This window comes from Falco peregrinus, chromosome 1 (genome assembly GCF_023634155.1).
Source record: "Falco peregrinus isolate bFalPer1 chromosome 1, bFalPer1.pri, whole genome shotgun sequence".
NCBI lineage: Eukaryota > Metazoa > Chordata > Aves > Falconiformes > Falconidae > Falco > Falco peregrinus.
The window spans coordinates 99,787,851-99,800,156 of record NC_073721.1 but is presented as its reverse complement, the minus strand read 5'-3'; the positions used below and the strand labels follow the sequence as shown (position 1 = coordinate 99,800,156).

Sequence of the window (12,306 nt, the reverse complement as noted above, 5' to 3'; positions counted from 1 at the left end):
TGTTGGGTCCTTGGCTGCAGGTGGGAGAAAACCAAGGGCAGCCGCTGCATCAAGTCAATGGTCCCTGTTGTTTCCCAGCCCATGCCCAGAAAGGGAGCACTGGTACAGGGAGCTGCCCTGGCTCATGCCTCTCTGGCGTACATCACACATGTGTGGCTCTGGCTGGCCGTTGTATTTGGCTTACAGCTTGTTCTGTCAAGGCATTTGGCTGTCTTCCTGAACCAAATTTATACTCTTACAAAATAATGAAATTAACATTGTGGGGCATTTTACATCATTTTGTATTGACAGCCATTTGTTATGTTCCTTTCCTTTTCTTTCTTATTAAACGTATTGAAACTCAGATCAGCTTTTCTCGCATTTTGCCTGGCACTGAGATCAAGCTGAGCAACCTGTAATTACTGGGGTCAGCCTGTTCGCCCTTTCTGCATATGGGTGCAGAAAGCCTTTTGATTGTACTCTGGGAGTCCTTTAAAAACTTCATTGTTACTGTAATAAATCCAGCCAGAGAAGGATTTTTCCCATATGTCTTTAGCTTTCCACGTCCATTCTCATTAACCATAATTTCTCATTCACATGCTCACAAGGTCCCTCTTTCTTCCCACCCTGTGTGCTTTATTATATGCTGTTTTTTTAATTCTAGCAGCTGCCTTCCTTTTGACCCTGAGCTGGTATAGTCCTTTTTCCTTGGCCACTGAATGGCACAGTTTTGCTATCTGACAAACTCCTAAAAGCCAGTTGACTGACATTTACAGGACTTAGTCTTTTCTTTTTTCTTCCCCAAATTTACACTTGTTTTTATATACTTATGGGAAATAAGTTCTTGGTGGCCCTGTGTGTGTGCATAAGGTTTAGCTTCAGTTGCAGAAACATGGAATTTAAGAAGTTGTGCACTGTAAATTTATGGCTATGTCAGAATTAAATTTAAAAATGCATTGTATACTAAATGTAGTCTCGTGGTATATAAATCTTAGCATTTTTCATCAGTAGATCTCAAAATGGCTTGCAAAGTAGGTCATTAGCCTTATCTTCATTTTGAGGAGAAGAAACTGAAACTCAGAGAGGTGAAGTGATATGCCCAAGATATTACCCATTAATTCTCCACCCATTTTGAGCTCCCCAATAGCTGTAGTGGGGGGGTGGTAACTGGGGGTACAATGCTGATCAAGAATGGAGGTCAGATGTGAAAAAAAAAATCCCAAGAGTACAGTCGTTATCAGACAGTGGAACGCAGGATTTCAAATCAGGAAATGTATCCTAATATTTTGAATTACATTTGAATAGACTCTGTGATTCTTCAGTCTGTAAATTGTTTTACTGCATCGTGGGAGTGATTGAGCATTGTTTGACTTATTCTGTTTATTCAGGAATCTCATTTATTCCTCTCTCTCTAACAAAGCAAACCCAGGCTGATGACGTTTTGTTTTTTGTTTTTTTTTTTTTGAAGAGGCCATGAGCTCTTTCAGCCATACTTCACCTACAATGAAGAGCAAACAGCCAGCCATTGTAATGATTTTACTGTCCGAATATCTAGAAATGGTTGAGATTTGTAGATGCTAACTGTAGATGCAAAAGGATGATCTGTGTTGTCAATTGCATTCCGTGCTGCCTAACTCTGAGCAGTGCTAGCTCTTTGCCTTTGTAGGTAAGTCATGGAGTATATATTATTTAAGCATTCTGTATGTTATCTCCTCCGTAAGGAGGAGAACAACCACCTTTCCATGGTCTGGAGGTGTTCGTTATACTTCTGCAGGTGGGAATTAACATGAGCATTGCTGAAATCACCCTCTGCAGTTGTTTTTCCCGCAAAATATTTGTCTTAACCCAAGTGTTTTCACTGCAGTCTAAGATACTGGATAGTTCCCTGTTACACTGATTTAAAAGCCATCATTATTTCTGATCCTTTTAAGACCAGACAAACCTTGACAAAAAGGTTAATTGCAACCCAGTAGAGCTACAGTAATGTTTTATTAGGGGGAGCTAGTCATGTCTAGATTTTCCAGAGCAAGTGCACTATAAAGAACATTGATATCTCGTCTTGAGATTTTGAACTCTTCATAAACTCTGAGGTACGAATTTAGCTCTAAAATAGTATAGTTTATGAACTAGAGATTTTAATTAATTTTTTTTCAGTGTGGCTGCTAGCTAGGTGGCTAAATCTGTATTTGGACCTCTACAAAACTCCAGAGAGATTGTGGATTTTCAACTGCTAATGAAATTATGGGGAGAATTCGAAGAGTCTTCTCATTTGTGGATACTTACATTTGAAAATATTTGCTGTTATCTTTGAAGGCGATGGGTAGGGCTATTGACTGCTGAGGTTTGTACAGGGAAGGTGGCTGAAGCACTAGTAGATCAAAACAGCCCAAGTCTTTTTTGCTCACTAGCCTGTGCCGGGGCAGGGACTTCACCCTGGCTGAGGGAACTGCCCAGCTCTGACCCGGTGCCTTGGTGGGAATGTCCCTGTGGGACAGGCACCGGGACTTGCTCCTTGGTGCGAGTGGGAGCACAGTGAGGTGGTTCACAGTTTTTGATGGAGTCTAACCAAATCTCTGCCTGCTTTTTCACTTTGGGAGAAATGAGAGGGATTAAAAGGTTTTGTCTCCAGATAGCCGTTAGGAAACAGTGATTCGTTTCTGTCCCATCACTTTCAGCATCACTTCTGCTTGGTGAAGCCTCTCTGGCTGGACTTTCTTTGGACATCTTTTAGCCTGGTCCTTTTCATTCTCTGCCATACGCTGCAACAGCATCTTTGACCTGGATGACATTTCTCCTTAGAGAAGGCAGCAGGATGAGGGAGAGGGTGTTGGAGATGGATGAGTGTTTGTGTGCTGGATTGATCTGCAGGATGTATTAATGGGAAGGAGACTGGTGAACAGAAGGGCAGAGAGAGAGCTCCTTGTGGCAATGCAAGAGTGCGGCTCACAGAAGGTCCCTGAACCCAGAGTAAGCAGTGAGTGTGGTGTTGGAGAAGAGCTGTTAGGAGGGCAGTTGCTGCAGAGCTGTTCCTATCCCAGCTGTCCAGTATAAAACAATGACCGATTCAGAATCTCAGGAAGAAAGATGCGTGGGCATAATACTATTGTTGGAAGAGTAGCTGATGGAAAAGTACATGCTATGGTGAATAAGGGGTTTCAGGTGAGCTCGTTTGGACTTTCTGACAGTGGAGGGATGGTAGGATCAAGTTCTAAGCTGGAAATACTGTGTTCCCCTTGGACGCCACATAATTTCTGTAGTGGTGTATGGACCTAGTGAGTGGCTGAGAGAGCATCAGAGACCCATCTGGAAAGCTTTTCCCTCTCCAAGGAAGTGTTTGGGTGCTCTGCTTTGCTTGACTATTGCCTACCTCCTTTCTGTGCTCCTGCACTCCCTCAGGCATCCAGGCACAACATTAACAGCTTCAAGTCATGTCATAGTGTCTAAGGTTTGAAAGAAATACCAATTTATTTATTTTTTTAATTTAGTACTCTGGTTTTTTTTCCCCCTTCAGAGAAACCTTTGGCTCAGCTGTTGTATGAAGTGTGCCACAAGTCATCCCTGGCTCAGTTAGCCCCACAGTCAGAGGGCTGTGAAGTTGGAAGTCTTAATTAGAGCAAGAGATGTGGAGAATGTTTTGTAGTTGTAAAATATTTAATTATGACTAAAATTCATGGAGGAATTAAGAAGTTGCATGCTTGGAAGGACAGCCTTACAGCTGGGCCAAGGCAGAGACTAGTTCATGTCTATCAGTATGCTTGCCTTCTTCATGTCCTATTTTTGTAACTGTATGGAATTGTTAAACCTGCATCTTCAGTTTATTTAAAATGCAGGAATTTTAATTCGAGTAATGGGTAGGAACAGGGAAACGTTTTGCTAGGCTCCTACTTAAGAACAGACCCGTGTTTTGGATCATGAGAATGAATGCAGATTATGAGATTTTTTTTTTCAAAGCAGGGGTACAAATTCTTCCAGTTTTGTCCATGAATCAGAAAGTAATTAAAAAGAACCAGGAAAACCAATCATTTTATCTGTATGTTATTCCACAGTTTTTCCATTTGAGGTAGTTAACATCTTCCTCTGAAATACCCAGTTTAACTTCTTGTAAGAGGAAGCAGCTGCTGGCCTGATCTGGTGTGTGATCTGATGATGTTCACTTTGTTTGCAAGAATTTCAGTACAGTGTTGCAAGTTCAGGATGTTATTTTTCAAATGGTGCTGGGGAAGAAAGATGCAGTCCAGCTGAGCTGAAGACAGAATCAGAAGTGTTGCATTTTCTCACAGAGTTCCCCCCCCCCCACGTCCCCACTCCCCCACTCCCCCCTGCACCTGCTATTTGTTCTGCTCCTTCACTCCTTCCAGACTGAAAATATCTGTGAGGACAAGCGGCCACTAATACGTGGGATCAAATTATCATTCTTTTCAAGTCTCTGTAGAGGAAAAGAAAGGAGAGAATTGTTTGAAGAAACATTGACAGCAGTAGGCAGCTATGCAAATTTTGCCTAGTCTATTTAAACATACACATTGGTTTTAAATATAATTCTGAACTTACCTCGTCTACAACAAGGTCAAGAAACGGAGAAATGTACCCTGTACAGATTATTTCAGACGTGAGGCAGCCTGTATACATTTTCACCTTCCCACTCATGCCCCAGCATCTTGCTGTTGCTATGTTTTTAATTCCCTTTGGTTGTAAATAGGAAACAAAAGAACTTGGTACTTTTTCACGCTATTGCAGATGGATAGATTGGAGCACGTAGAATAATGCAGGACTTTGTGGTGAATTAGGAAAAAAGTCATGTTGGTGTATTCTGTACTTCCAATGTCTAGAATCATGGGCTTCACAGTGAAAATGTGAAGTCTCTAAATGAGGCTGGAAGGGTTTTTGCAAAAGATCTGCGCTAGCACAAAGCAAAGCTTTGGTCTTGGTGGAGAAAGGACATGATGAAATGGTTTGCTCTGTGAAAAGAAGAGGTCAGACCAGATGTGAGCAGAGTGGTAACCCTGCATGCTAAAATATGTGGCTGCTTTCTTTCACATGACCTTGATGATCTTACCAAGGTGGAAAGAGAGTATTTGAAAAACTCATAGTTCTTTCCTTTCTTTTTATTTTAACCGCAAAAAGATTGCTGTTGTTTGTATGTGTCTTACTCCAGCTCCTTGTTGTACATCTTCCTCAACTTCCCCCAGGCTTTTCTGTAGATGTGGCTAATGCAGAACAGATGTTTTTCTTGCCCAAGATGGTGACAAGGGGTTTCTTACCAGTTTTGCATGTGTAAGAGGAGGGGCATTTTTGAAGCCCATGTTTTGGTGAGTGGGATCTCTCAGCCTGTGAAGCACCATAGGAAAGGATTTCTAGAGAGTATATGAAGCCATCCCCTATCATTGCCAGTCCGTGACTCTTCTCCAACTCTTTTATTTAATCACTGTACTGATTAATTCCCTAAACCTTAGAAAATAAAGTAAAACTTGAATCATTAACCATCAGCCATCAGAAATCACAGAATGGTTGAGGTTAGAAGAGACTTCTGGAGGTCACCTTGTCCAACCCCCCAGCTGCCCATGTCCATACAGTTTTTTAATATCTTCAAGGAAGGATGGAGACTCCACAACATCTTCGGGCAACTTGTGCTAGTGCTTGGTCACCTTCACAGTAACAGTGTTTCCTGATGTTCAGAAGGAACCTCCTGTGTTTCGTTTTGTGCCCATTGCCCCGGCCCTGTCACTGGGCACCACTGAAAAGAGCCTGAGTCCATCCTCTTTGCACCTTCTCTTCAGGTATTTATATACATTAATAGGATCACGCGCCCACACGCGCCCACCCCCCCCACCCCCCCCCCACCCCACCCCCCACACCCCCCCCCACCCCACCCCCCACACCCCCCCACACACCCCCCCCACCCCCCCTGCCCAAGCCTGTTCTCCAGGCTGAACCATCCCAGCTCTTTCAGCCTTTCCTCGTAGGAGAGGTGCTCCAGATGCTCTTTACTCATCTTTGTGGCCCTTTGTTGGACACTATTCAGTTTGTCCATGTCTCCCTTGTACTGGGGAGCCCAGAGTTAGACACAACGCTCCAGGTTCTGGCCTCTCCCGTGCTGAGTAGATGGGAAGGATCACCTCCTTTGACCTGCTGGCAATACTTTGTCTAATGCGAACGGTACCCTTGGCTGCCTTCATTGCCACACAGGCATGTTGCTGGCTTGTGCTCAGCCTGGCCCACCAGGAACCCCAGTTCATTTTCTGCCAAGCTGCTTTCCAGCTGGGGAGCCCCCAACATGTATTGGTGTGTGTGGTTGTACTTCCTTAGGTACTTTGGACTTCTTGTTGAACTTCATGAGGTTCTTGTGAGAGCTGGAGTAGCTGACAGAGCTGAAATGTGACAAATAAGGGTGTTTGGGACTGAATCCAGCAGTTTGGCTGTGCTGGTTTTGGCTTTGCCAAGCACTTTTCCATCACTTTTCTATCAGCTCGGTGGGGTAGGGTGACAAACTAAAGTTTGGGGACTGGCCTGAATTCATCCCCATGGACCACAGGGAAGTGTCTGTCAGGGGAGGAGAGCACCGTAAGCATGTGCATGTTTGGGTGAGTACCTGCCCAGGGTCTGGGGGTGGGTGACCACCTGCCCAGAGGAGAGCTGCTCTTTTCCTCTGGTTCTTGCAGCATGGCTGTAGGGTGCCAAAAGCAATTGGCTGGATGCACTGTGGCCTCAGCAGTTGTGAGAAGTGTCGAGGCAGAGCAGTCCCAACGCTGCTGCTGTGCTCACTTGCTCTTTGAAATCACTGGCTAAGAAAGATAAACAACAGTTCTGATTTTTGTCTTAAAGCTATCTTCCTGCCACAGTTTTGTATATGATTAGGAAAAAGAACCACAGGATTAGGAAAAAACACATTTTTTTCCTAGAAATTCATAGTTCATACTCAGATCACTATAGTCTGTCTTAAACTTGCTTTATACAGAAGATGCATGGTCCTAATAGAATATCCCTTGTAAGCTTGAGAAGCGTGAAGTGTGTCTGAAATGCACATTTAAGGTTTAGATTTGAAAAGTTAATAATATTCCTATTTTTTACCTTTTCCCAGTGCATTTTTTATGTACCTTTTTGAGGTCGTATGTAAATAGCCAGGCACAAATGGTTCGTTCTGTGCTGATGGTGTATCATGGTATTTAGATATGTTCTGATTGCTGCTTGATGAAAAATGGATTTGCATTTGTGTGAATGTGATATAAATGTAGCAAATTGAAAAGCCAAACTAAATTTTTTTTGAAGTTTTATTGTCTTGTCTGTTCTCTGCTCTTCATTTTATCTAATCCTGGGCTTCCCTTAACTTTTCAAGTCCCTGACATCGTTTCTCAGATTTGATGTTTCCCCCAGTTTTCACCTACTTAGCATTCAAGTTAAATAAAAGTAAAACCTTCTCCTGAACCCATTTCCTGTCCATAACTTGTTTGATATTCTGTACACAGCTGTGTAGTAAAATACCAGGTTATACCTGGCTAACCTGAATGTTGAACATCTCCTTCAGTGTTCTTGGGGAGGCAGTTCCTTCCTATGGATACTTGGATTTTCAGTTTTCCTGCTTAACACCGAGGTGCTACACTGCTTGAACCCCTGGCATTTTCTTTGCTACTGCTGATTTACCTCATCAGTTGACATATCCACGCCAGCTGTCACATTTGGGTGTTTTTCCAGCAGGATTGACTTGACATGTTCTCGGGTTGGTGCTGCTGTCAGTAACAAACTCTGATTACTCCTTTCTGAATGCTGCAGAAAAAAATTCCCCAGGGGTGGCCCAGTGTGTGGGTCTCAAGCTACCATTAAGGCAGCTGTTTATCATTAGTTTAGCAGCTAAATGTATTTCTTAATGCCATTTAAAATCTAGTGCTAAATCTCTTTAAAGTCTTTTTTTTTTTTTTTTATTTTTTTTGTCTTAAGCATTGCTGTTGCTGTAGCCCTGAATTTCACTGATTTTTTTTTTTTTTTAATAGTTTTTTTTCAAAGTTTTAGTTTTATCCCTGAAGACCTGTTGGGGCAGGAAACAGTAGAGACTTGAGGATCAGACTTTTGGGGCTGCTCCAGTGGCCCTGAGTCAGCAGGAACCTTTCTGTATGTGGGGAGGATTTTATTTCAACAGGATTTGCAGACTAGGGAAGCCTTTGCATTGACTTCAGTGGCTTAGAATTAGATTTCAGCAGCACAGTAACTCCCCAGAAGGGTGAAAGCACAATGTGATCCCTCTAACACAATGTCTCCAAAAGGCAGAAGAAAGAACAAGCCAGAGCATTGTGATTTTACTCAGATTTACTCGTGGTTGCCTTGAAGCAGCAATATTTTTCCTCTTTCGCAAGGTCTTTAAGCTTGGAGCCTGAAGCTGTGCTGTGCAGCAATTTGGAGAAACTATTCAAGTCTGAGACTTGGTATCGGGAGCATGAAAGGAGATTTACTGGCGATGAATGAGCTCCGAGTACTTTTGACATGATTTTCTTCTTCCCCACAGGTTGGACAAAGTTTGCTCGGTTGACGCGGGCCCTGACGAACAGTCGGAGTGTGCTGCAGCAGCTGACGCCGATGAACAAGGCTGAGGTGGTGCACAAACACTCCCGGTTAGCCGAAGTAAGTGGGGCAGACGCCAGCCTGCTTCCTTCATAAGGCAGGAAGAGACATAGGGAAAAACCCCATGCTAATTCTCATTAATAAATAATATTTTTAGAGGAAAATATTTCCCAACTCTCATTTTCCCAACCTCTCCTCTGTTTATCCTGAAGCAGCAGTGTGTGCTAAGCCCATGCTTCTGGGGCAGGCCATGCTCTTTCAGTCATGAAAACAGTCTCCATGGGTCACTTTTACTTACGTGGCCCTGTTTCTGTGCATGCAGTTCTGTTTGCTGGTTGTTGCTTAACTTGGAGTGCAGAGTGTGCTCCTTTACATGCTGTCTCACAGCAACATGGAACCAGATTGATGTCCTTGATTCCTGTGGATGGTCACTTACTCTCCCAGGGAAATGGGATTGTTTGAGAAACCTCTTTGGAAGCATCCATGTCTGGGTACCTGGGGTTGTACAGCCACGCTGACTACATATACACCTTTATCTTTACTTTCTTGTATAGTCGTTCCTGCAGTATTTTGCTCCTCATTTTTTTCTTCAGAACTGATGAAATGAACTCTTTGGCAGGTTGCAAACATCTCCTTAACAGTGCAGATGGTGCAACAAGTGAATGCCTTCAGGTTAACTGATGAAACAAAGGTACTGCTTTTGTCGTCATGTCCATCGGTAATGAAAAATATCCAGATCAAAATTATATGGTCAAAATACATGGGCTACTGAATTACAGCCCTACCACCTTCTGCCAGAGAGCTTGTCCTGTGTTCAATGCTAAGAACTGGTAGCAGCTTTAAATGTGTTTGGTTTTTGTTGTGGGGTTTGTTTTTTTTTTTTTCATTCCCCTTCTGGTTTTCGTGGACTTTGATAATAAAACCTCTACTTAAATTAAAATCAGAATGGAAACCCACAGCTTTCAGGTGTCAGCTCTGTGATGTTTTCCTTTAAATTATCCCATACCAATAGCTTGAATGACTGATAAGTTTCTCTTACATGTTGCTTTTCTGATTCATGACATTTCAGTGTTCGTAAATCCATTGATATCCATTATTGGTTTAGTCTAGAGAACAAAACACGGGAGAAGATATGGTAGCAATATTCAAATAAGTCTTAAAGCAGTTGCATAGGATGAGGGAGGAAATTGTTCATGAGGACCACTATAGCTAGAGAAAAAGTAATGGCATTAAGTCACAGCGAGGAAAGTTTAGATCAGGCAGTAAGGAAAGCTCATGTAAGAGAGCAGGTTGTCTCGGGAACAGGTTGCTTGGTGGGTGTGCAGTCCCCTCTCTTACAAGTTGTTTAGAGCTGCAGAGTGCTGTCAGAGTGCAGGCACGCCATTGTTGTACAGGCCCCGTTTTCAGTATTCCTGTGTCTGTGGAGGAGTGTTATTGTCACAGCTCATCCCTTGCAGAAAATACCGCCCACCTTTATCAGGCTTAGCAGTTATTGGCCATTTTTGTTAGTTGCATACAGGAATAATTCAGAGAGTCTGTGATGAATGCAGCTAACAAGATACTGTGTATTCTTTAGTGGTTTAAAATTAAAAATTCATGCAGCATGAAAGAAATAATCATTATAGTTCAGTGGTCTCCACAGCCACTTGCCACCCACTCACCATGTCAAACTCAGCATGATATTATGTTAAGAATAATAATTATGCTTTTACAGTATCATGGGAGCTCCTAAGCACTCCACAACTAGAGGCATAGGGAACTATCAAGCATATGTTCATTGCATTCGGCTCGAGCCCTCGGTAGCTATTATTCCAGCTATAGTGAGTCTGTTTCCAGCTTCTGCCCCAGTGAACAAGGCAGGGAACAAGTATGTCTGGAGAAACCAAGGAGAGAAGTCCCAGTACTGTTTCGTTATGACAGAAAGTGTTGACCACAGATGAGTCCAGAGAGATAACTGGAGATAATGACCAGCTTATAAGTCAAAGCCAAAATGGTGTGTTAAGTGCAGGGGACAATTTTGACATTAAAAGAAGTTTCATGGATTTGCACAAAGGCTGCTGTGAAAAAATGACTGGTTTGATCATTGCTTTTATTCCAGGGGAGGACCTGTGGATCCACCAGGACATTCAGTGTGCCACAGTGGCCAGCTGAACCTTGCCTGCTGGCCCATTACAGGCATGCTGTTAGCAAGTCTTGTCCTGGTCACTGAGGAAGGGACACTTGGAGCCTCATACTTTTATGAGTCTCACCAGGGGTTTGGCATCTGTGAGGGTCTCTAGAGTGCCATTGGGACCACACAACTCGGTGTGCCTTGCTCTTCAGCTGGAGCTCAACACATGGCTTTTTGTTACACCAAAGCTGGTGTGATATGAGGCTGTAGGCAAAGGGAGCAGCCATGGTCTCCTGGAGGTCTCTGCTGCACTCTCACTGCTGCCTGTGTTGGGGGTCTAGTGGTTTTTTGGCTACAGGATAAATTTGTGCAACTCAGCTGACTTCATAGAAAACAAATGACTAACTAATGTAACAGTAGGTTAGTTTTTCATCATATTGGTTTTAACTGACTTTCCTCACAGAACAAAATTGCTAAATGTGACCTTAGGGAGGGTGGGAATAGGTAGGCAGAAGCAGGTTTGCATCCTATCAGATCACAGTCTGACATTGGGCCAGATTAGACATGTTGGGAAGCCACATCCTCCAACACAGAATAAGGCAGGCTGCTGTTGTTGTCCCTTGGTGATTTTTGAGGAACAGATTTTGAGTAGAGCTGACTTTTGCTGTCTAATCTCAGTAACGGCTTTCTCATCTTAAAAATAAGACTGCAAAGAATTAATGGAAAATCTCTATCTGTGGTATTCATACTCTTAGTTGTTGTGCTGTTTATTCAGAGCCATTCATTCCTCTTCACTGAGGAAACATCCTGCATTTGATAGTTTTTACGTGTATAGGACTGCCATACACAATCCAACTGTCCCTGCAAAGATGGTGCATCAGGTGTAGGGCTGAAATGAGTTTAAAAATTGCTGGGATTGTATGTTTTATCCCATACAGACTTGAGATCTCCAAATGTAAAAAGTGTTACTAGTTCCAAAATAGACATGAATCTTTCAGTTGTCAGTGCAATATATTGTCATGTTGTGTGTTCCTTTGTGCTTTTGTTTCTTGTGTTGGACTGAGACAAGAGGTAATTAGATTATCTGGGGGGAGGAATGTCTTAAGCAAATTTGGCTTGGTTCCTTTGCAATGTTTCTAGTTTCACTTTTTACAAAAGTCCATGTGCAGGAGGTTATAGTCATATGCAAAAAAGAAAAGTAATTAGGAGAAATAAAAGAGAACCTACTAGCAATGCTGAGCTTGTAAAAGCAAAAACTCTTTGAAGGAGGTGAGAAGGAAGCATGATATTGCCAGGGTGTTAGGGCAGAAATTGTGCGCGCAATGCTTTGTTTTAGGAGGTGGTGAGCCAACAAGGCTGAAGTCTGATTTACCTTTGATAGGGTATTTTTCTGGCTCAACAGTGGTTTAAAAAAGGGGTCAGGCATGAAGAGTTAGTCTTGTAACACTTCAAGATATGAAGGAATACTTGTGTGTATAACTGCAGAGCATAAGCTGTTGTGTCAGTTTCTCCTCAGTCCGTCAGCAAAGACCTTAGATGCTATGCTGTTCCCATTCATCAAGTGGCAGCTGCCTCCATAGATTCTTAATACATCAGATAATTTAGAAACTGCAGGTTGAATTGCAGTGTTCAATGAACACAGTCCTGTCTTTATGCTGTTCCTTACAGAA

At 42.8% G+C, this 12,306-nt stretch overlaps 1 protein-coding gene across 1 annotated transcript in view; it reads left to right on the top strand.

Moving 5' to 3' along the window:
- KCNH5 (potassium voltage-gated channel subfamily H member 5) overlaps positions 1–12,306 on the top strand; it is a 160,607-nt gene that overhangs the window by 34,280 nt on the left and 114,021 nt on the right. The window contains exon 5 of the mRNA XM_055793597.1: positions 8,471–8,586. Within this exon, the coding sequence (XP_055649572.1) occupies positions 8,471–8,586 (116 nt within the window). The remainder of the gene's footprint in view (positions 1–8,470; positions 8,587–12,306) is intronic.